The sequence below is a fragment of the Dendrobates tinctorius genome, unplaced genomic scaffold, assembly GCF_039654945.1.
Source record: "Dendrobates tinctorius isolate UK_male_01 unplaced genomic scaffold, ASM3965494v1 ptg000057l, whole genome shotgun sequence".
Lineage (NCBI taxonomy): Eukaryota > Metazoa > Chordata > Amphibia > Anura > Dendrobatidae > Dendrobates > Dendrobates tinctorius.
The window spans coordinates 31,156,211-31,181,095 of record NW_027361725.1 but is presented as its reverse complement, the minus strand read 5'-3'; the positions used below and the strand labels follow the sequence as shown (position 1 = coordinate 31,181,095).

The 24,885-nt window shown below is 42.8% G+C and overlaps 1 protein-coding gene across 12 annotated transcripts in view; it reads right to left on the bottom strand.

Moving 5' to 3' along the window:
* The window catches only part of CDIN1 (CDAN1 interacting nuclease 1), a 481,777-nt gene that overhangs the window by 309,866 nt on the left and 147,026 nt on the right, over positions 1 to 24,885 (bottom strand). For all 12 annotated transcript variants that reach the window (XR_012232652.1, XM_073577871.1, XM_073577877.1 and 9 more), the window contains one exon: positions 11,543 to 11,615. Coding sequence is in view for 11 of the 12 variants with exons in the window: in XM_073577871.1 (XP_073433972.1) it covers positions 11,543 to 11,615 (73 nt within the window). In the remaining variant the exon portion in view is untranslated. The remainder of the gene's footprint in view (positions 1 to 11,542; positions 11,616 to 24,885) is intronic.

Here is a 24,885-nt window from a genome sequence, read left to right as displayed (position 1 = left end):
TTTTGATCAGGGTCATTTGGATGTTTTGGGTTAACATTATGATTTAAAAAGAGAAAACACAGTAGTTTGACAATAAATGGCTTCACCCAACCACCAACCATGAGTGGTGAAAAAGTTTTGGTGTTATCATTCATATTGTCTGAAAAACGGCCAACAAAGTAAAAATTCTGCCAGGGTATGTAAACTTTTGAGCACAACTGTGTATATATCACACACACACACACACACACACACAGGTATATATACACATGCATAGGTATATATACATACATATTTCTGTATATATACACACACACACTTTTTGCTCTTGCAAAGAAATCATTAATTGCAGGAGAGCGAGTATACCATAACAGAAGGGCACACAAGAGCTCATCAACCTAAAAAAGACCAAAGTGTAAAGTAAGCAGCAAATGTCATCTCTAGGGAGAGAAATACTAAAGCTGGGTGCTAAAACTAAACTCGTGGAAATACGGCCTCTGCTGCCACTTCTGCTTTTAGCAGCTACATAATTGGGACAGATACGGTCTACACATTGCTGAGCAAGCACTGAAAGGAAAGACATTCATCATTTTAATTGCATTGTGTTTAATTATTATTAGAAATCTCTGCAGAAGTTGGAATAGAAATTATTGAAATGGTGAGAATGTAGAAGGATATTATTGGGCTTTTATTATCTGAGGCCCGAGCCCTGTGGGTGTCATTGTTGGGTGTAACAAAGCGGTTTGATTTTAGCAAGTCAGATGACAATGATGCCAATAAGATGGCTGCATAAAAGATATTTTGTAACAGTATTTGAGACATTTAATAAATGACACTATTGGTAACATTACACATTTATTAAAGAGTGAAAAATATTTTAGACATTAAAACTGATATTTAGACAATATTGCCATATTTCTTCATAGATATCCTACATGTCATACATAGGTAAATGGAGCTTTAGTTCAGAAGATAAGAAGATATGACCTATTCCGGTGAATGGCTCAGGGAATATGATCGGTCAAACACAGAATCAAAGAAATGTCACTGGACAACTGTTTTTTTTATCCTTCTTGTCTTTTACTAGAATGATGTCCCAAAAATGAGATGAAAAACTCTCTACTAGTTCAAGACACCCTCTTGGAAGAAAGCGATTTTCCTTACGGAGATCCAGCTGATGTAGGAGGTATGAGGTGCAATGCTTCCAGGGACACCCTCTCTAGCGCCTGTAAGGAGGCTATCCTCTAAGTCAAAGTGGGACTTGATAAAGAGTCTTGAAAAATGACTAGTGCTGTCAGCCAAACCTGACATTAATTAATCATTAATTAATAATTTAAAGAAATGGGGGGGGAGATTCAGTAAACAACTTGTGCCAGTTTTCAAGTGAGGAAAAAAGATGGCATTGGAGAAAATGTGTTTTTTGTAAACATTTTTTCTACTTTTTTTAAAAAAAAATTTATGCCATGTATAGTTATTAATTTAAATTAGGCAGTGCTTATTGAATGGGGCCTCCCACCTAACTCCTCTACTCTAGAGCCTGTAACAAATTATAGTGAAAATTTAGACATGCTCATAGCAGACGCAGTCTCAAATTTATCAAGAGGCCTATGAATCATAATACCGGTACATTTGTCGCATTATATTACAACATACTGTGCAATTAAGGCAAGAATACAAATTGCTTATATTTGTAAGGGCTGGAGGATAGTTAAAGTGGTATTCTCACTTCGTACAGGATAGGTCATAAATGTATAGAAGATGGAGGTGTCAAGGTTTCATCACTCACTGTAGCCTAGGGATAGTGTGAGTTACAGTTCAGCCGCTGGATAGGATCTAGAGTATGTTGGACTGTCATCCAATCGCCCCAGTCGTCCAATCTGACTAGTGCGTGCTGGGCTGTCAGTATTTTGATTGACAGCCCTGCTACTCAAGATGGCCTAGCCTGTGGGCTTTCATGCAGGTTTTTTCCATTTTGGACATATGCTAGCTATTTAGCTGGCTGGCTATGAGCAGATCATTGCCAGCTGCAGCTTTGCTCTCTGAGGTGTGTGCTTTGCTCTGATTTCCTGATCTTGTTGCCAGACCTTGGAGTTGTCTTGAATATTGATGTGGATTATCCCTTTTTCTTTTGACACTTTCTGACCTCAGGCACATGACCCTGAACTTTGTCTCTGACTATCGATCTGTTTCTCATATCCCCTTATCTTGATGTACCCTACAGGCATTTGAGCTCGGATTGTTACTTAACCACAAATTTGTGTAACACCTCTGTACTATGAGCCCTCCTGGTCTCTGACCTTGGACCTCCTGACTACCCTGTCCCACTGCTTGGCCGTGAGTAGTGACTCAGCATCACCATAGGTCCCACCAATGCAACTAGCATCTATGTAGAGAAAGCGGGTGTGTTGTGCACTGCTTTCCTTGATCACGTGGTCAGAATTTCTGTAGAGATTAAGTAAAATTTCCATCTATCTCTCCATTGACAGCAGCAAGTGTCAGGGGATCGGCTGTCTTTAGAAATACTTTGGACCAGGGCTCATACTACTGAACCCCCACACTCTCCTCCTGTGGGCAGAAAACTACTCAAACAACACAGGTTGAGGGTAAAACAGTGTGGCAATAATTTATTGAACCACCACCAACAATAGCATATAGAACAGTCACAGCAAATACCCAAGATGGTGCAAATTACAGAGTATCACCCTTCCACCGACTTGCCGGGATTTGAGCTGTTTCCAGGGTCGATAACTCCCATCAGTGCCCCCCCCCCCGCATTTGGCAGACCCCCACAGAGAGGAGGTAATGACAAACTTAGGAAGCTAACCGAGAGCAGTGAGGTATGTGGTCAGGTCACTCAATTATCCCAACCTGGATTCTTCAAGATGTCTCTGAGGGTTCATTGATGGTCAATGAAACAGATTTGTGTTCTTCCAGCTGGGGCCGTTATCCTCTAAGCTGACATCCTGTAGACCAGTGATTTTCAACCTTTTTTGAGCAGCGGCACACTTTTTATACGTAAAAAATCCCGGGGCACACCACCAACCAAAATGTACTCCAGCCTCATGGCCATAGTATTTCTCATTGTACCCCTTTATATTGCAGTATATGAGCCATATAATTATCCCTTTCTTTTAGTAATATGCCCCATCATTATCCCCTTCTTTTAGTAATATGCCCCATCATTATCACCTTCTTGTAGTAATATGCCCCATCATAATCCCCTTCATGTAGAAATTGCCCATTCCACTACCTCCATCATTTCCTTCTCCCCACCACCCCATTATTGCCCTTTCGACAACCCCATCATTTCCCTCTCCCCACCACCGCCTTCTTATCACCCCCATCACCGCCTTCTCCATTGCCCTCTCCCCATCACCGCCTTCTCCATGACTCCCATCATTGCTTCTCATCACATCCATCAACTCACCTACACACGCACACAAACACACACCTCTCACCTAGACACACACACACACACACACACACACCCCTCACCTCTCCTCACCGGCAGCTTCATCTCACTGGCACAGCAGCCGCGGGGCTGAATGATGATGTCATCCAGCCGCGCCGCTGACTGCTGTGTCAGGGAGGAAGCGACACAGGAACACGGGACTGCTGCCTCTCCGACCCGCCGCCCTGGTTGCCTCCACATGGCTAATTTGCATCGCATGTAAATTAGCCATGCGGACACGCGGCACACCCGACCATGTGTCGCGGCACACTAGTGTGCCGCGGAACACTGGTTGAAAACCACTGCTGTAGACTATCTTGGAACAGAGGCAAAGTCTTCTTATATAGTTCACAACTGTCCTTCAAGACAGCATCCAGAGGTCAAGAGAAACTCATTGTTTGATAATTTATAGTTTATCCTTAAATATTTCCAAGTCAACAAACTGCATGGCCCAGAACAATGTGTAATTAATATATCAGCAAATATCATTGTTCAGTGACCCTGCATTCCTGATTTGCAAAGATAACAGTACAATAAATTGCAGGAGCTGATATAAGTGGTAAAAAACCATTCGTCTATTTACAAATATCAATTCAACCTACAAGAAGAGTCAGTAATTCAGACAACAGTTGATGATTCTGGGTCTACTGAATTTACGTCTGGCATAATTAAAAAAAATGCTGTGTCGTCACAGTGTCTATTCTTGAAATAGATGCAGGTCCCATTGGTGGGACCCATATCTACTATACATTTATGGATAGCTTGTGGATACACCATAAAGGTACAAGCAAGAAATATCCTTTGGTACAATCTAATTAATGAAGGAAAAAAAATGTAATGTATAACTTTCACAAAAGATTAGCATATGCCAGAAAGCCTCCAAGCGTAGCAATACTAGCTATATGTAACAAAGAAAGAAAGAATAGAAGAGTATCGTGTTCTTCAGTGCTTGCTGCTACTTTCAGCCTCGTACAGGAAAATGATATTACTTTTAAGTAATATTAACCAAAAGTGATAAAAGTGATAAAACCCAGATCAATACCCTGATCTGCTCACCAAGATGCACAGATCTCACAATCCGAACAAGAAAACATATTTTATGTTATCACCTGAAAGATCAAAAGTAACTCAAGAGAAAGCTCATTAAGTATAAAAAAGATTGATACTTCCAGACAAGATCTGGAGGATTCTTCGAGGGAAAAATACACACAAAAAATAAAAGAATAGAAAAAGAAATATATTAATAGACGTCACATTTACGGTCAGTCTATTAACTTTACAATTACCCCACTCAATGAATTTTGCTTTACTGGGTATGATACAAGCTAATCTGCCTGCTTTGCCCTTGTGCTGGCTGACGGGAGTCGGATAGAAGTAGGTCCAAAGCAATCAGACGGCCTGACGTTGACAAATGGCTATGCTGCGGCAGACTTGTGGCGAAGGAGGGAGGGAGGGAGTGGAGACACATTCACTTTAATCTCTTTCTTGATTAAATCTAAAGCCGTGCTGTTCTGACATCATGTGATTTGCTCACAAAGCGTCGGCGCGTTTCAGCATGCTGGGCATAAAATGTTACATTTGCAGGTCCTTTAAAAAAAAGAATGCAAAATGCGCTAGGATTAAACTACTGGGGAGTCTCCCTAAAAATGTCTAGGTGCATAAACAGAGCAAAACAAAAAATTGGGGTTTTGCCATTTAATACATAGAGAAAAAAAACCCACCTGTACGTAAAAAAACAGCAAAATTGTGCTGATATAGCAGAGCTACAGTCCCATGCAAAACCTAATGTTACAATTACGCAGAAGCAAAAACTCAGTTCTTTTATATCTGAAATAATATATTGAGTACTAATCACTGTTTTGAGCTTTATATAATTCAAACAGGCTTTAATTGGGAATAAAACATTACATTTTGCTTGAATATATTTGCAAAAAACTGAAAAAAACACAGATAAGTAGATTTAAAAAAAAAAAAGAAAAAAATTTAAAAAAAAGGAAAAATGAAAACATCTTCCCCCTAAATCTTGATACAAAAGCAGAATTTAGAAGGCTATAAAAGCAAAGTGCTAAGCATAGTGATCCTACTGATGTACTGTGCCGGAGAGCCGGGTTTAAGTGTGCATGGTATAGCGCGCACAATGGAGCTCTAAAAAGCGAGCGGAATTATAGAAAGGAAGAGAAAAAAAAAAGATGACAACGATGAAAGCCACAAAGAATTATTTGCTGCCTTTCTTCTTTATTGTTAGATTACCTGTGTGCCTAAAGGCGGGACTCAAAAGGTAAACATAACACCAGGTAATAAAAAATGCAGCCGATGGAACTGTCTATTTTTTTTTTTTCACCAGACTAGGCAAATATTTATGGCGTAGTTGACAAACTCGTGCCTAGTAAAAGAAGCAGCAGAGAGAGCAATTACCCTGATATTCATGGCTCACTTTGAATATTGCACTGAACATTACTCATAAATCTTTTACGAGAAGATCCCCTGAGTTCACTTAACAGCCAGTTTTAATCATGCAGTTGACACGGAGAAAATAACAAAATGTATTTTTTCAGTGGCAAATTAATTTAAGTTTGAACCTCCTCCTGAAGCGCTGCTCTTTTCATCTCTTCCCGTTTTATATATATATATTTTTTATTATTATTATTAGTAGCAGCAGAGTATTTCCTCCTACCCTCTCTCCGAGGCCGGTGATACTGTGCGGGGAGGAGGATTCCAGGGCGGAAGGACAACAACGCAAGCAAAGAATTCACAAGCAGAACAAAGGCGTTTAATGGTGAAGAGGTTTTATTTGTGGTGATGGGCGGATTGTTGGGTTATGGAAGGGGAAATAATTGTATATACTCAGTAGTGGGGGCTATTGGATATAGAAATATTCACACCACCAAGAAAATAGAGGCAAAATACATGCATAAAATAACAAAACAACATAGCAAAACAAGCTTTCATGTGCAATGGATTGCCATGTTAGCGCATAAAAGGTGTAAGCAATAAAAAAAAAAAATCATAGAGCTGTATAATTAAGGGGTTCATCAGAAATAGAAAAATATTTTTTCTTCCCCAGATATAGCACCATTCCAGCTTAAAGAGAACATACGACTACGTTAAAAGTGGACTGGTTCTTGTATTCTTCCCGTTGCTGCGTTGAGCATTCTGTATTGTAGTTTTTAGATTTAAAGATATGGGTCTTTTTATGTGGTGCTACCTTTTATGGACTTTACAAAAGGAGGTGTACCTCACAGGATCCTCTAGGGCGTGTCTTTAGGCGGCTCTGCATTATTACTTTGTAATACACGCCCCCGAGCATAAAATTTAGCAGTAAGTAAAAAGGGTTAAAAAGATGCTCTCACATTCTTATTATCTATCCATACAGTAGGTGTTTAGTGTCTATTTATATTTAAGCCCCTACCCAATAAGTGATGCTTAGCTGTCGTTAATTATATTCAGTGGTTTGTAAAATACGAGCATCTGCTCGGTACTGATGGACATAGTCATGTACAGCACACCTCTGGATAGAAGGGAAATTGTAATTATGGGAACACCCCTTTAATATATTATATTATTATTAATGAAATTCATTTATATAGTGACAACATATTCTGTAGAACTTTGCAATTTTTAAGGTGTTTTACGGCATAAATATGTAGAAAGATATTCGGAAAAAAAACCTTATGGTTCAGGCACAGTCTCAAGAAAAATAGTGCAGCAAAAGAAAAATCTTTGACACAGGACAATCAGATTTTTGAGTTTGAAACACTTGCAAGAGGGGATACAAGGAGGTGTAGCACTGCAGGGAGCTGTTTGGGTGAGGGTGAGGGTGTAACACTTGTAGGAGAAGCTTACATGGAGTTGTAGCACTGCAGGGAGCTCGGTGTGTCAGAGTGAGGGCGTAACACTTGTAGGAGAAGATGCATGGAGGTGTAGCACTGCAGGGAGCTCGGTGTGTGAGAGTGAGGACGTAACACTTGTAGGAGGAGATATAAGGAGGTGTAGCACTGCAGGGAGCTCGGTGTGTGAGAGTGAGGACGTAACACTTGTAGGTGTAGATATAAGGAGGTGTAGCACTGCAGGGAGCTCAGTGTGTGAGAGTGAGGACGTAACACTTGTAGGAGGAGATATAAGGAGGTGTAGCACTGCAGGGAGCGCCGTGTGTGAGAGTGAGGACGTAACTTGTAGGAGAAGATATAAGGAGGTATAGCACTGCAGGGAGATCGATGTGTGAGAGTGAGGACGTAACACTTGTAGGAGAAGATATAAGGAGGTATAGCATTGCAGGGAGATTGGTGTGTGAGAGTGAGGACGTAACACTTGTAGGAGGAGATATAAGGAGGTGTAGCACTGCAGGGAGATCGGTGTGTGAGAGTGAGGACGTAACACTTGTAGGAAAAGATAGATGGAGGTGCAGCACTGCAGGGAGCTCTGTGGGTGAGAGCAAGGGCGTAACACTTTCAGGAGGAGATACAAGGAGGTGTATAACTGCAGGGAGCTCTCTGTGTGTGGGTGCGGGTGTAACACTTGAGGAAGGAGATACATGGAGGCGTAGCACTGCACGGAGATATCTGGGTGAGGGTAAGAGTAACACTTGAGGGAGAAGATACATGGAGGTGGAGCACAGCAGGGCGCTCTGTGAGCGAGAGTTAGGGCGTAACACTTGTAGGAGGAAATATGAGGTGTAGCACTTCAGGGAGATCTGTGGTTGAGAGTAAGAGTGATACTTTATATTGTATACAATAACTGACGAACAACCAGTGCAAAATCTGGCACAGGGTGGAGGCATCGTTGTAACAGCTGGACAGAAATATCAGCTAATTCAGGTTAAACTGGAAATAGGAGAATGTTGGGCTGCAATAGCTTACAAAAGTGCATCTTGATCAGCACACCCATCCCTATTAGGCTATGTGCACACGGCGCGGATTCTGCTGCGGATCCGCATCATTTCAGGCTCTGCAGGTCCACAGCAGATTTAGCTGCGTTGTACAGTAACATTGTTTTCAATTCTAAACTGGAAACTGCTGTGCACATGCTGCGGATATTTCCAAGCGGATTTGCTGCGGGTTCAAATCCGCAGAATGTGAATTCTTTGTGCGGATTCCGCTGCGGTTTCACACATTCTCCATTGTAGAGGTGTGAAACCGCATGGCTAATCCGCAGGTAAACTGCAGGTCTTTTGACCTGAGAATTTACCTGCAGATTTTTCCAAATCCGCAGGACCAAAATCTACGTGTGCACATAGCCTTACATCCATATCCCCTAGAAAACCATATGCAAAAAGGTTGCACGGCTGGGTCAACCGTTCCAAATTAAGGAAAGTTAAAAATAAATAAAGCAGTGGCAGTAAATGTTCTATAAACTAACATAGAATATAGGAACAAGCCCCACTAACTACCAGAAATAATTTTTCTGTGATGTATTCTAGACTGAATTTATAAAATGCCATTCTGAATCCAAATGGTTCTATCAATTCTTTTGACCGTCGCGTGTGGAGGAAAGGTATTTTTCACTCAGAAAAGGTGTGAAAAGATTGCAATTGCTCAAACCACTTCTCTGCACCTGACGATGCCGTATGTTGACTCCACAACCCAGATCTTTACCACCGCCATCTTGCAGCATCAAAAGAGTTGTAACAAACACATCATTTTTTTTTTTTTTTTATCTTACACAGTCCATCCATGATCTTTAGTGCAAAATCCAAGGACTATGACTACAGCGATTGCCATTACATGCTACAGTCAGAGTGATAAAGTTGATCAGTAGAAAAGAACGTCTAATATATTTCTGACAGATAGAACAGATTTCCATCAGTCAGAATTGACGGATGTCATAAACAGTCATTTTTTAAATCCACATTTGGCCGCTTTCAGATGGGCATACCAGTGCTCCTTTTTTGGCTTGTATATCAACCACAGCATCTGGACCTCTCACAGTCAGAAGTCAGAGTTATGGTCCCCCATCTCCAGCTCTGAGGAGCCATGAGAAATTTTCGTTTTGCATCCATATAATGGTTACAAAAAGGCACCTGCATTAAATCCATCTGAATTTAAATGCTTAAGTCTTGGGATCCAACCCCAACACAGTCAACATAGACAAGGATGTTCTCCCCGTGTTTGCGTGGGTTTCCTCCCACACTCCAAAGACCTTCTGACAGGGAATGCAGATTGTGAGCCCCAATGGAGACAGTGATGATGATGTCTGTAAAGCGCTGTGGAATTAATAGTACTATATAAGTGAGTAAAATAAATAAAATGGTTATAGTTATCAGAATATACTAGTTTGCATACGGGGGCAGAAAAATTTCACTTTTTTAGGTTTTGGCATTTTGTTAACACATGCAACTGTGCAATTAGACATGTGAAGTATGTGGCAACTCCTCAATTCCTTATTTTTTTTTGCAGAGCTCAGTTGGTAAGCAATTTAATCATCATGCAACTTTTACACATATAGGGCCCAATTCATTAACATTGGTGGTTTGAGCGCCAATCTTAAAATTAGGCGTGTGGGTTTAAGATGCGTCAAATTCTTTAATAGGTACACGTCACTTAATGAGTTAGGGCATACGATAATTTGCATGCGCCACACCGTAAGTGTTGGTCACATTTCATACAAGTTTGATACCAATACCAAGATGCTGATGCCAGGAGATCGGTGGGGAACTCAGTAGCATACGAGTAACAGAGGAGCGCTCCAGGTCCACTAAAACAGCATATGTTTATATTATTTGTTTTCTTTGCTTTGTTCTGTCTTTCTTTAACCACTCTGGGCCCACCGAATATAAGTTGTAAAGTAAGGGAGAACCTCTTATAGTCGTACACAGTTTCGGACTGGGATGGCTTGAGCTCACCAGTAACATTGACTCTGAGGGCCCATAATAACGTTACATGCAAATATTACACAATATGTGCAATTTTCATAAATGTACAGTACCTATGCTTCTATATCATAATAAACTAGTTTGTTGAATGAATGATGAAATGCTGTCTGTACGCAGTGAGTCAAATATATTAGGCCAACTATTGCTCATGTTAGAGGGTTAGTGGCTTACTCCTGCACAGAGGCCCACCAGGGAATTAACCTGTACATCTGTGGGCCAGTCCGAGCCTGGCTGTACATGTATAGATGCTATGTGGTGTGCTCCCAATAAAACTTGAAAAATTTCACATGGCTTTTGAGTGCACAAACTCTTGTAGGTGTAGAGAATTACTGCACATATGAACTTCACACATCTTCCTGGATTATTTTTACATTGTTTCTGTGAATAAATATCTGCTTGTATGCTTTAACATTTTTTTTTATAGAATAAAAATGATACTTGTTTGTCACAAAGTTACGAGAAGGTTGATATGACCATCAAGAGGACATCACGACAGTAGTAATCGACAGGTTGCTAGTTTGTGGAAATGTAATCCCAGTAAATTGTCACCTTTCAAAAAGAACTAGTCACATGATTCATGATACTTGAACCAGGGTGTAATTGAATGAAGGTGTAAGAATTCCTAAAGTGCTTAATGGCACATTGTGAGTGTGCCAGGTGTCTACTTTTAGAGAACATAGAGATCTGGGGGTTGGTTTAGTATATTTTTTTTTTACATTTTGTAATTTAGGGTTAATTTGTTCATTACAAAAGTGTTAAATTCTCTTTTACTGGAGGTGCAAAATCCCAAACTCCTGGCAGGGAAAGGGACATTCCAATATTACTTTGCCAGGCTTTCTTTATGCTAATCACAGACCTCATACTCTAGGATGTCGCTAAGAAAAATTATTTTAAGAGGTGCTTAGGATTCAGAAAACAGCACGCTTCTGGGCAAGAGGCTAGTATTGCAGCTTTGTGCAATTTATGAGGCTAGTGCTGGGCTGTCCTACTAGAAACAGCCTACGGGTGGGGCTGCTTCTAGAAAAGATTTTAAAAAAAGTAGGTCCTTTAACAATATCTATGGTCCACTGAAAAGTAAGATACATGATGGACTATAATATCAAGCTGGTTGGACAAAAAGGATATGATCGTGTTTTTTTTTTTTATTAAATTCAACTAGAGAGCCAGGACAGAAAATCTGCGCCTACGGTTATTAAAAAAAACAAACAAACATTTTAAACTATTTGTTAGAAATGAAGACTTACGCATGTCTTCATCCTGATCCTGAAGAAATCGCTCCAATATTATCCGTGCGACCAAGGCTGGAGAAAAGTCTACCTGTACAGGGGAATAAATACATTATGTGGTAAAGATAAGGTTTTCCTGTGTCTGTATTACCAGTTATGTCAAGACTTAGAGTCCCGTCACATTTAGCGATGCACCAGCGATCCCAACCACGATACGACCTGATCAGGATCGCTGGTGCATTGCTAAATGGTCGCTAGTGAGCTGCCAAACAGGCAGATCTCACCAGCGACGTAGCAGCGGTCGGCGGTCGTTACTTACCTGTCAGACGTGGCTATGAAGACGTCCTCCTGCCCGCGTCCACGCGCCGCTCGTCGGCGCCAGCAGGAAGCAGCCGACGAGAAACGGCCCAGGACGTTCTCGCGCGATCAGCAATAGACAGCGGGGGAGCTGGTCGGATGTAAGTATCACACATAGCGATATCGCTAGCAATATCGCTGCTACGGTACAAAATCGGTGATGCTTAAGCGATATCGCTAGCGATCTCGCTTAGTGTGACGGTGCCTTAAGAGAACACCCAATGTTGGTGTCAACACTAGACATTTTGGACCAATTTAGACCATATTCTGATACAGGAAAGATATATATCTTTGTATCGTGTTAGCCAGTAGATAGAAAAATATTCAGAATTGAGAGTCCTCAGTAGTTGATACCTTTTAATGGCTGATGAAGAGACCTGAGTAGTCTCGAAAGCTTGACGTTTGTTACCATCTTTTCAGTTAGCCATTAAAAGGTATCAACCACTGAGGACTCTCAATTCTGAATTTTTACCATATTCTGCTAATTATTGGCAGCTTTTCATGACAGACGAGACATTACATTTTGTACACTGGTTATGAGACACAGATATTGGAAGTTTTATGTGTGGAGTTATACTCATATTTTACTTTGATAGAACATTTTTTCCCATTATAGCATCTGTTTTTGTTGATTAATGATTCAAGTTTGAACTGATGTGTAGCTCAAACTTACACATATGAAGGAAAGAGTTAGTGATGTAATGCACCGCACACGGATGACATCCGTGATGGATCTGTATTCTGATGAAATTGTTAAAGAGGACCTGTCAGCTGCTAAAAAAAAATTAGATAAATACCCTTTAAAAATTCTCTGAGGTCCTCTGTTTCTGTCGCTCTTTTCAATTTTGAGATGCATCACTCCATTGCAGAAACATTCATATTTGTTGCTTTTGGAGAGCAATATGTGAATTCTCTACTTGTAGGGCAACTGGGCGTTTCTTCAGTCTTCTCTGGGGGCGTGCTCTTTGACCCACCCCACACAGATGCTGCCAATCACAGCTCGCAGCTGAGCTATCAGTGTCAGAAGCTTCTGAGCTCTGATTGGCAGCATTTAGATAGGAGGTTAGAAAGGGCACACCCCAGAGAAGACTCTAAAGAAACATTCAATTGAACTAAAAGCATAGATATCACATATCACGCTCCAAAAACAACAAATGTGAATATTTCTGCAATGAAGAGAAAATTGAAAAACAGAACTTTACAAGGCATTTAACTCGATTTTTTGAGCAAGTGACAGGTCCCTTTTAAGCTGGCCATACACATTAGTTTGCGGTCATTCAGCTGACAGCTATTTTTCCTGATTATCGAAACACAAAAACAGTATAAGTCATTGCCAGCCATCAGCTTATTTTCCTGCCAAACAAACATGGATCCTTATGTCAACAAACACACTATGTAATGAGACACTTGGTACGCCCCTTGCACATTAGATGGCCAGCCCATCCTGCCAAAATGGAGTTTAAGCAAACTTTTACCTAATGTGTATTGGGGGGTCTTTAGATTGAGTATTTTGTTTTGCAGGGAATAAGACTGGAAGACGTTTGTAGGAGTTGAGGTCCCCAAAACCAGTTTGGAAAACCATTCCCAGTATAGCAGAGACCAATCTAACTATAAAATCTCAATCTTCACATCATGGAATCATCTACAAAAAGGACGGTGATGGATTATAGGGTTAATCTCCAATTTAATGGTTAAACACAACCTTAAAGGCTTTATTAAAGAAAATTTTCTTTTTAACCCCTTAGTGATGGAGCCAATTTGCAGCTTAATGACCAGGCAATTTTTACAATTCTGACCACTGTCACTTTATGAGGTAATAAATCTTGAACACTTTAATGGATCACTCTGGTTCATATTGTACTTCATGTTAGTGGTAAAATTTCTTCGATATGACTTGCGTTTATTTATGAAAAAAATGGAAATATAGTGAAAATTTTTTAAATTTTGCAAATTTCAAACCTTTAATTTTTATGCCCTTAAATCAGAGAGATACGTCACACACAATAGTTAATAAATAACATTTCCCATATGTTTACTTCACATCAGCACAATTTTGGAAACAAATTTTTTTTTTGTTAGGAAGCTATAAGGGTTAAAAGTCATTTTTATAACAAAATTTACAAAACCATTTTTTTAGGGACCACATCACATCTGAAGTCACCTTGAGGAGTCAATATGACAGAAAATACACAAAAATGACACTATTTTAAAAACTGAACCCATGAAGATGCTCAAAACTACATTCAAGAAGTTTATTAACCCTTTACGTGCTTCACAGGAACTGAAGCAATGTGGAAGGAAAAAATTAACATTTAACTTTTGTTTTACAAACATTTTACTTCAGAAACAATTTTTTTTTATTTTCACAAGTGTAAAAAGAGAAAATGAACCACAAAATTTGTTGTGCAATTTCTCCTGCATACGCCGATACTCCATATGTGGGGGTATACCACTGTTTGGGCACACGGCAGACCTCGGAAGGGAAGGAGCGCCATTTGACTTTTTCAATGCAGAATCGGCTGGACTTGAGATCGGACGCCATGTCGTGTTTGGAGAGCCCCTTATGTGCCTAAACAGTGGAAACCCCCCACAAGTGATACAATTTTGGAAACTAGACCCCTTAAGGAACTTATCTAGATGTGTGGTGAGTAGAGTTGAGCGAAACAGGTCGGTCAGATTCAAAAGTCGCCGACTTTCGCCAAAGTCGGGTTTCATGAAACGAAACCCGACCACAGTGTGGTCGGCCATGCGGTCGGCGACCCAAGCGCCAAAGTCGGGAGTGGGAGAGAGAAAGAGAGGGAGAGGAAGAGAGAGAGATTTCGCCGCCTCTAGGGTTAAAATTCATGCCAGGTGTGTTTACAGTCCTCCACTCACTGCAGACTTTTCTCCCCATTGACTTGCATTGGGTTTCGTGTTTCATGACTTTTCCCTATAGTCGGCCGATTTCGTTCGACTTGACTTTTGACTTTGCCTTTTTTAGGGTTGAGTCGGGTTTCATGAAACCCGACTCAACCCTAAAAAAGGCAAAGTCGCTCATCTCTAGTGGTGAGCACTTTGAACCCCCAAATACTTCACAGAAGTTTATAATGCAGAGCCGTGAAAATAAAAAATAATTTTTTTTCCTCAAAAATGATTTTTTTAGTCCGCTATTTTTTATTTTCCCAAGGGTAACAGGAGAAATTGGACGCAAAAAGTTGTTGTCCAGTTTGTCCTGAGTACGCTGGTACCCCATATGTGGGGGGAACCACTATTTGGGCGCCTGGCAGAGCTCGGAAGGTAAGGAGCTCCGTTTTGGAATACAGACTTTGATGGAATGGTCTGCGGGCGTCATGTTGTGTTTGCAGAGCCCCTGATGTACCTAAACAGTAGAAAACCCCCCACATGTGACGCAATTTTGGAAACTAGACCCCCCAAAGAACATATCTAGGTGTGTGGTGAGCACTTTGAACCCTCAAGTGCTTCACAGAAGTTTGTAACGTAGATCCGTGAAAATAAAAAATCTTATTTTTTCCATAAAAATGATGTTTTCACCCGCAAATTTTTACTTTCACAAGGGTAACAGGAGAAATTGGATCACAAAAGTTGTTGTCCAATTTGTTCTGGGTACGCTGATGCCCCATATGTTGGGGTAAACCACTGTTTGTGCATACGTCGGGGCTCGGAAGGGAAGGGGCACCGTTTGACTTTTTGAACGCAAAATTGGCTGGAATCAATGGTGGCGCCATGAAGCATTTGGGGACCCCCGATGCGTCTAAACAGTGGAAACCCCTTAATTCTAACTCCAGCCCTAACCCCAATACACCCCTAACCCTATCCATAACTAACTACAAACCTAACCCTAATCCCAACCCTAACCATAACCCTAACCATAACCCTAACCACAACACTGACTGTCCGGTGACAAACGTTGTGCTCAGTACAGGAACGGATCCGCTATCCGCCATTTTTGCGGATTTTGACTGAAGAAAAAAACTGATGTGTGAAACAGGCCTTACCTAACTACAAGGAAAATAAAAAGGGATTAAACTGTTGGCTGCAGATGGAGGAGACTATTCTGATAAGCGATGGCTCCAAAGAGCACAGATTAGCAGCACCACAAAGGTGGACATAGGTAGACAATAAAAAAAAAAAAAGTTATTTTTTTTTATATATAAACATTATAAAACTGTTATTAACAGCATTTGATTTATGACATCACTATTTTCCATTTATCTATTCTTGGAAAAAAAAAAAGAGGTCCCTAATGCTCGTGTGCACAAAATCACAGTCAAATACTAAACAATAAATATGTCTAATTTTTAAATAATACAAGTAGAGACAAATTAACATTCCCACATGTCAGCCTTATTCCTCCCATCACATATATTTATAAGGTTAATTATTAGAGATGAGCGGTGTTCGAGTCGATCTGTTCGCCAATTTCAAATCCGAGTTGTTTTGGGCGGTGTTCGAGTCGTTTGCCGAACTCGAACACTTTGCTTAAAATTCGGCTGTTTGAGGTTACGTTCGAGAACGGTTCGTTCACCAAAAGCGTAACTTTATTTTCACAGTAATAATGGCTTTCAATGTTAAGAGACAGTTTCATGGCATAGTGGCCGGGGCTGGGGGATAGATCTGTGCTGAAATAATGCACATCTTTTTTTTTTTTTTTTCTTTCCCGCATTTACAGTGGGGCGGTGCAGTCTCTCAGCCTATCAGCAGTGCGCACACACAAAGCAAAGTGCATGTTTTTTCACACAAGCAAGGGCATTGGCTGTGTATGTCACATGTCTTTGCCCTATAAGAAGCAGCCATTTCCCCCCATCGCCACCATTTTATCACTGCTGCAGCTTGTGTTAGATGGCACCGCTGCTGCTGTGGGCGCTCTACTGTAAAACAGTGTGAATTTACAGCGAATTCAAGCTTAAATACAGAGAGATTTAGGGAGTAGGGACTAGTTGTAATTACAGCCCTTTTCAGGGCTACGTTACAGCAGTTCATAGCAAGTGTAGGCAGGCAGGTCTGTGCCAGTGCTGTGCTAGTCTTTTTCACAGCATCTGTCCAAATCTGGCTCAGCCAATCCTAGCATTGTCTGTTACTCAGTGGTGTAGTCCACCTAATAATTTTTTACTGCATCTTGTCCAGAAAAACCTTTTGGGCATAGTAGCGGTGTGTGCTACTCAGCGGTGTAGTCCACTTGTCAAGGAGCTACACCGTGTGTGTTTCTAATAATTTTTTACAGCATCTTGTACAGAAAAACCTTTTTGGCCTAGTAGCGGTGTGTGCTACTCAGCGGTGTAGTCCACCTGTCAAGGAGCTACACCGTGTGTGTTTCTAATAATTTTTTACAGCATCTTGTGCAGAAAAACCTTTTTGGCCTAGCAGCGGTGTGTTCTACTCAGCGGTGTAGTCCACTTGTCAAGGAGCTACACCGTGTGTGTTTCTAATAATTTTTTACAGCATCTTGTGCAGAAAAACCTTTTTGGCCTAGCAGCGGTGTGTTCTACTCAGCGGTGTAGTCCACCTGTCAAGGAGCTACACCGTGTGTTTCTAATAATTTTTTACCGCATCTTGTGCAGAAAAACCTTTTTGGCCTAGTAAGGGTGTGTGCTACTCAGCGGTGTAGTCCACCTGTCAAGGAGCTACACCGTGTGTGTTTCTAATCATTTTTTACCACATCTAACCCAGAAAATCCTTTTGGGCATAGTACCACAATTTGGTCACTGAACTCTGCTTGGTTTCCATCCATTGTTATTTGAGCAAAAATCTACAGGGTTGCCAATAAATAACAACCACCAAAATGAGTGGCAAAAGGCCTGCTGCTGGTGGAAAGGGGAAAAAAAGGTTGTGTCCATGGGATAGGTGCTAAAGCAACTGGAACATCTGCCGAAGAAAGACCATCTTTCAGCCAAAGTAAGATGTCTACTTCTTTTCGTGGACAATCGGATATGATCCCTTTCTTGTGGACACGCCAATCACAAATTCCTGATGAGGCACAAAAAGAGCAGGTGATTGAACGGATATCAAGTACTCCCTCAAGTGGGCTCTCCTCCACCTCAACTACAACCTCACAAATACTCCAGTCCCAGTGCACTTGCTTCCTCACAGCTCCCAAGTCTCCAGCAGCCTGTCTGAGTATGGTGTATGACAGATGGTTGAGTTTGCAGAGCTGTTTACTCATACTATCGCCTGGGAATCAGAGGTCTGCTCCAAAGCTTATGTGAGTCCAGGCGAGGAAATGATGTGCACTGATGCCCAGAAGCTTTGTGAGTCAGATCCAGGCCCAGATGAACAAGATTCTTCTGAGCATAATCTAGACCCTCGTTCCCAAACTGTAAGTCATGTTTGTGGAGAAAATGAGGAAGATGATGATGAGACTCAGATACCTGATTGGTCACAGCAGGAAGAGGTCGGTTCTGAGGACGAGGGGTGTGGGAACACAGAGGGTGATGATGACGAGGTTGGAGATCCCACTTACAGTCAACCCATAGACCTCCAGTCGATGAGGTCAGCAGAGGAGGTGGAGGAGGATGATAGTGACGAAGAGGTTAGGTTGCGCCTTCCTGGACAGAGACGGAGTACTGGAAGCACGTCAACAACTGCATCCTCGACCACAACTGTACCTGTGAGCAGAAGTCATGGTGGCTCCTCAGGTCGCATGATCTCTAAGCCTTGCATAGCCTGGGCATTTTTTGAAATTCCAAAGGATGACCCAACGCATGTGATCTGTAAGATTTGTCACCAAAAGCTAAGCAGAGGGGAAAAATTTACTAGTTTGAGTACTTCATGAATGAACTGTCACATGGATATGAGGCATAAGGTGCAGTGGGAAGCTCACAGTGATACAATGTGGCCCTGCCCAACCATCGTCTGCCCCATCTTCTGCATACGCGGCCTCTTCATCTTCTGTGACTGGGGGACAGCAGGCACACGTGTTTGGACACAGAACATCCACCTCTTTACCCGCAACAGCCAGTGTGCTTGGCAGGTCGTCCTTTAATTTGGAAGTGGAAACACCTGCTGGTGTCTCTGTGACCTCGAGAGCACCACATTCAGCTCAAGGCAACATAATTGTTCTGCCTGTACCTTCCTCACAGACCAGCAGTTTGCCGGGGACACCCTACTCAACCCCGTCTATGCATGGCAGCCAGCCCTCTGTCCCTCAGATGTGGACAAGTAAAAGACCATTTCCTCCTACCCATGACAAAGCTAAGAGGTTGAATTTCACCATTTGCAAGCTCTTGGCTACAGAAATGCTGCCTTTCCGCCTGGTGGACACAGAAGATTTTCGAGACCTTATGTCGGTCGCACTGCCCCAGTACCAGATGCCCAGTCACCACTACTTCTCAAAGAAAGCTGTGCCTGCGCTACACCAGCATGCTGCACACAACATCACCGCTTCCTTGAGAAACTCTGTGTGTAACCGGGTGCATTTCACCACAGACACGTGGACGAGTAGGCATGGACAGGGGCGTTACATGTCTCTGACTGAGCACTGGGTAACTATGGTGACAGCAGGAGAAGGGGCTGCTGTCCAAGTCTTGCCGTCCCCACGAGTTGCGCGTCAATCCTCTGTAGGTTGTAGTTCCTCCACTGCTTCTGCCTCCTCAACCTCCTCTCGGTCCTGCACCCAAAGCCTGTCTGGTAATGCCATCCGCGTTGTAACTGCGCAGAAGGAATCCTGCACACCTCCTTACTATGCTGGCACCACGGCTCAACGGCATCAAACGGTGTTTACGCTAAAATGTCTGGGAAATGTGAGTCACACTGCTGAGGAGTTGTGGTCAGCTCTGGAGACCGAGTTCCATCGATGGCTGACTCCACTGAACCTGCAGCCAGGGAAGGCCATGTGCGACAATGCTGCAAACCTGGGTGCGGCCCTTCGCCGGGGCAACGTCACACACGTGCCTTGTATGGCTCACGTTTTGAATCTGGTTGTCCAGCAATTTGTAACCCGCTATCCTGGACTAGATGGCTTTCTGCAGAGAGCACGGTTGCTGTGTGCTCACTTCCGCCGTTCGCATCCCGCAGCTCAACGACTCACATCTCTCCAGAAGTCGTTGGGCCTGCCAGTTCACCGGCTAAAATGCGACGTGCCGACATGGTGGAATTCAACTCTGCACATGTTGCAGCGACTGTGGCAGCACCGACGAGCCCTGGTGCAATACGTTATGACGTATAGCCTGGGCCACCGGGATCCAGAGGTGGGGCAAATCACGCTGCAGGAGTGGTCTCAGATCAGGGACCTATGCACCCTTCTGCAGAGTTTTGAAATGGCAACAAAAATGTTTAGTGCTGAAGATGTCATTATCAGCACGACTATTCCCGTCATTTACATGCTAGAGCACATGTTAAACAGTATTCGGAGTCAGGTGGTGGGACAAGAGGAGGAGGAGGTGGAGGAGGAACAGGAGGAGTCGTATGCAGAAGGGGCAATATCTCCAAGGTCCAGACGGTCGGCAGTACCAAGGCGGCTGGCATTGGAGGGTCTGGGAGAGGGAATAACGAACGCGCATGGTAGCAGCCAAACTGTTGAGGAAGGCGCAGGAGCCGAGGAAGAGTTGGATGATGAAATGGCGATGGGCATGGAGGACTCATCAGATGAGGGAGAGCTTGATGATATTTTTGTTGTGCGAGGTTGGGGGGAGAGGGCAGAGGAACGAAGCATGACTCTTGACTCGCCGCCACCAAGACAACAAGGACTTGGTCCTCCTGGATGCGCAAGACATATGAGTGCCTTCTTGCTGCACTACCTGCAACATGACCCTCGGATTGTCAGAATCCGAAGTAATGCCGACTACTGGGTTGCCACACTCTTAGATCCAAGGTACATGAACAAATTTGGCGAACTAATTCCTACCATAGACAGGGATTCACGCATGCAGGAGTATCAGCAGAGGCTGTTACAGAATCTTACATCTGCATTTCCACAAAACATCAGTGGTGCACGTAGTGAATCTCAGAGTTCTAACTTGGCAACCGTGGGACTGTCGACCATCGCTCTAACCGTACCACTAACATCGTATCTGGTGGTAACAGCAATTTTTTGCTGTCGTTTCACCAATTTTTTTCTGCCATCCTTTGCAAGGCCACAGGAAACGCAAAGTCTGACTCATAGTCAGCGCCTAGAGAGGATGGTACAGGAGTATCTCCAAGTTAACATCGATGCCATGACTGTGGAACTGGACCCTTGCTCTTTTTGGGCTTCCAATATGCAAAAATGGCCTGAGCTTGCCACTCACGCCTTGGAGATCTTGTCGTGCCCCGCAGCCAGCGTTCTCTCTGAACGTGTGTTCAGCGCTGCTGGTGGTGTGCTGACAGACAAGCGCACGCGGCTCTCCACTGACAATGTAGACAGACTTACGTTCATAAAGAAGAACAAATCGTGGATCCGCAAGGAATTTTCAACCCCTGTGTCATCCTGGTGAGAATAAAAGCGTAATGATTTATGAAAATCACCTCAGCAGAGTCAGCAAGCATTTTAAGCAACTCTGGGACAAGTGAAGCCACTTAAGTGGTTTCTGTGACCCAATTTTTGGACAAAATGGAGACTCTTTTTGGAGTCCCCTTGCTGTGTTTTACATGGCGTTGGCATCGGCAATTCAAGGTGGGTGGGGTCACCCCCCCTTTTAACCTAAGAAACTACAAAGACTATGGCTTGGGGTTACACAGATGGGTGAGTCTGCAGACCTCTTTAGTCATACTATGGCCTGTGATTCAGCGGTCTGCTCCAAAGCTTCAGTGTCTGCTAGTCAGTGGAGTAGCCCACCCCTGAAGCAAGCTGCAACACCTGTTTATGTAAATAGTTTTTAACTCCATTTAGTCCAGTGAATACTGTGGGCCTAGTACCTGTATCTGCTACTCAGCAGAGGAGCCCACCCGTGAACCAAGAAACGCCGCCTGTTAATGTAATAACTAGTTTTTAACTGCATTTAGCCCAGTAAATACTTTGGGCCTAGTACCTGTGTCTGCTACTCAGCAGAGGAGTCCACCCGTCAACCAAGCAACCTAGCCCATTCAATCTTTTTGGACCTTGTAGCTCTGTCTGCTACTCAGCAGAGAAGCCCACCCGTCAACCAAGCTATGCCGCCTGTTTATGCAAGAACTAGTTTGTAACTCCATTTAGCCCAGTAAATACTTTGGGCCTAGTACCTATGTCTGCTACTCAGCAGAGGAGCTCACCCGTGAACCAAACTATGCTGCCTGTTTATGTAAGAACTAGTTTTTAACTCCATTTAGCCCAGTGAATACTTTGGGCCTAGTACCTGTGTCTGCTACTCAGCAGAGGAGCCCACCCGTGAACCAAGCTATGCCGCCTGTTTATGTAAGCACTGTCTGCTACTCAGCAGTGGAGCCCAGCTGTTAGGCAAGCTACAGCACCTGTGCGTTGGACACTTAATTCTTTCAGGAATGCTTGTTAGGCCTAATTCCGGAATTCCGGTTGACCTGCACTTACTGGGAAATCGTCGTTCGCGGGGAAGAATTGGAATCCCAGAACCCCATCACTAACGGGGTTCAGCGGGTTACCCGCACCTGTCAGCGAAGAGTAGACACACGCTGGTCCATCCAGTGTAGCGTGTGTGCAGCCCCGGACATGTAAGGGCATGACAGACCTGTTATTGCTTGATAACGCGTGGCAGAGCCTCGCGTCTCCCTCTAATAAGCTGGACGTGGACCGCGGGGGGCATGCCGGATTCTCGTTTGTTAACGGAATTAAGCTGACAAATCGCTAGCACAACTAAAAACGGCCATGCACCACCACCCACAGAATCGAGAGAGCTTGCAATCTGTCAATGCTTTCCGTGGCCGGCCAGGGTGAGGTTTCCCGTGTGGAGTCCAATTAAGCCGCAGGCTCCACTCCTGGTGGTGCCATTCCGGACATTCCTTTAAGGTTCACCTTTGCAACCATACTCCCCCCGGAAACCAAAGACTGTGCCTTCATGGACGCTGTTCTGAGGGTCGTGGGAATAACGCCGCCCGATCGGCAGTTGGCATAATTTATGGTGGGAAGTCCGACGGTATATGATCGTCTTCGATTTTAGAATTTTTTTTTTATTTTAGATTTTTATTCCAGCCTTTCTTGATTTTATAAGGGCATGACATGCCTATATCTGTGTCTCCTCCTCCTCTTTTACTCCTCCACCTCTTTTCTATATGTAGCTGTCCCTTTTCCATGTGTTATTTGTGTCTTCCGAGCAGTTTCTCTGCTTTGGGACACCTTTTAAGGTGTTTTGTATGTGTTTGTATGCGTTTGTCTGCCATTGTTTTCAATGGGGTTCGACGGTGTTCGTTGAACGTTCGACGAACATTCGACGAACTTGCCTCCTGTTCGACGAACCGAACTCGAACACTAGGGGGGGTGGCTCAACACTATTAATTATATGACCAGTGCAGTATCATCTAAATTAACCATTAACTTTCCAGAATACAGTCTCAAAGATTATCCTTAGGCCACGTTCACACATTCAGTATTTGGTCAGTATTAAACATCAGTATTTGTAAGCCAAAATCAGGAGTGGAACAATCAGTGGAAAAGTATAATAGAAACCAATGCACCAATTCTGTATTTATCAACCACTCCTGGTTTTGGCTTACATTTTTGACTGAACGTGTGAAGGATCCCTTAGAGTGGCCCATTAATAAGTGACATACAATAGGTGCAATTTTCTTGTATACTCTAGAATTCAACCTCCTACCATTTTCAAACTTTTTAATTGTAGTAACCTTTAGGATATGTTCCCTTGTTGAGCTTTTGTTGAGATTATTTGTTGAAGTATTTTGGCACCCTTTCTTCACCTATTATTTAAATTAGGTGACTTGCATTTTTTGATTACATTTTTGTGTGCGGCTTCTTAATTTGTGTTTTTATCATTTTTTTTTTGCTTCTGCGTTTTTGTTTCTTGTTTAAGGCTAGGTTCCATCGCGTTACTGCCATCCGTTTAGCGGATCCATTAAACAGATGGGCTAACGATGATGCCCAAAATCAATTTTTTTCTACGATCGCGTTAACGCATGTGCTATCGCATGGTAGCATTGCGTTGGAATGCGTTAATAGAGGTCCACGCACAGCGAAAGCGTACGTTCACTGTGCGTTCGACCTAATGGACCCGAAAACGCGGTAGACCGCGTTCGAAGGTGCATCACAAAGTAACAGACCATCGCTAACGCATGCCGATTTTGATATGCGTTAGGGTGCATTACGATAATGGCTGGCAATGGGTGCGTTAACGGGTCCGTTACATTGCGTTAGTGCCGCTTAGTAACGGATCCGTTAAACGGATGGCACCTAACGCGATGCGAACCCAGCCTAACCCCTTCACAAAATATGACATACAGCTCTGGCAAAAATTAAGAGACCACTGCAAAATTTTAAGTTGGTCTGATTTTTCTCTTTATAGGCATAATTTTCAGTAAAATGTACATTGCTCTTTTATTCTATAAACTACTGACAACATATCTTCAAAGTTCCAAGCACTAAATTTTGTATTTATTTTCAGAAAATGAGAAATGGTCAAAATACAAAAAAAAGCAGTGCTTGCAGACCTCAAATAGTGCTAAGAAAACAAGTTCATAATCATTTAGAAACAACAATACTAATGTTTTAACTCAGGAAGAGTTCAGAAATCAATATTTTGTGGAATAACCATGATTTTTAATCACAGTTTTCATTTGTCTTGGCATGCTTTCCACCAGTCTTTCACACTGCTTTTGGGTGACCTTATGCCACTCCTGGTACAAAAATTTAAGCCGTTATTCTTTGTTTGATGGCTTGTGACTATCCATCTTCCTTCTTGATTACATTCCAGAGGTTTTCAATGGGGTTCAGGTCTGGAGATTGGGCTGGCCATGACAGGAATTTGATGTGGTGGTCCTTCATCCACACATTGATTGACCTAGCTGTGTGGCATGGCGCATTGTCCTGCTGGAAAAACCAGTCCTCAGAGTTGGGGAACATTGCCTGAGCAGAAGGAATCAACTGTTTTTCGAGGATAACCTTGTATGCGGCTTGATTCATACGTCCTTCG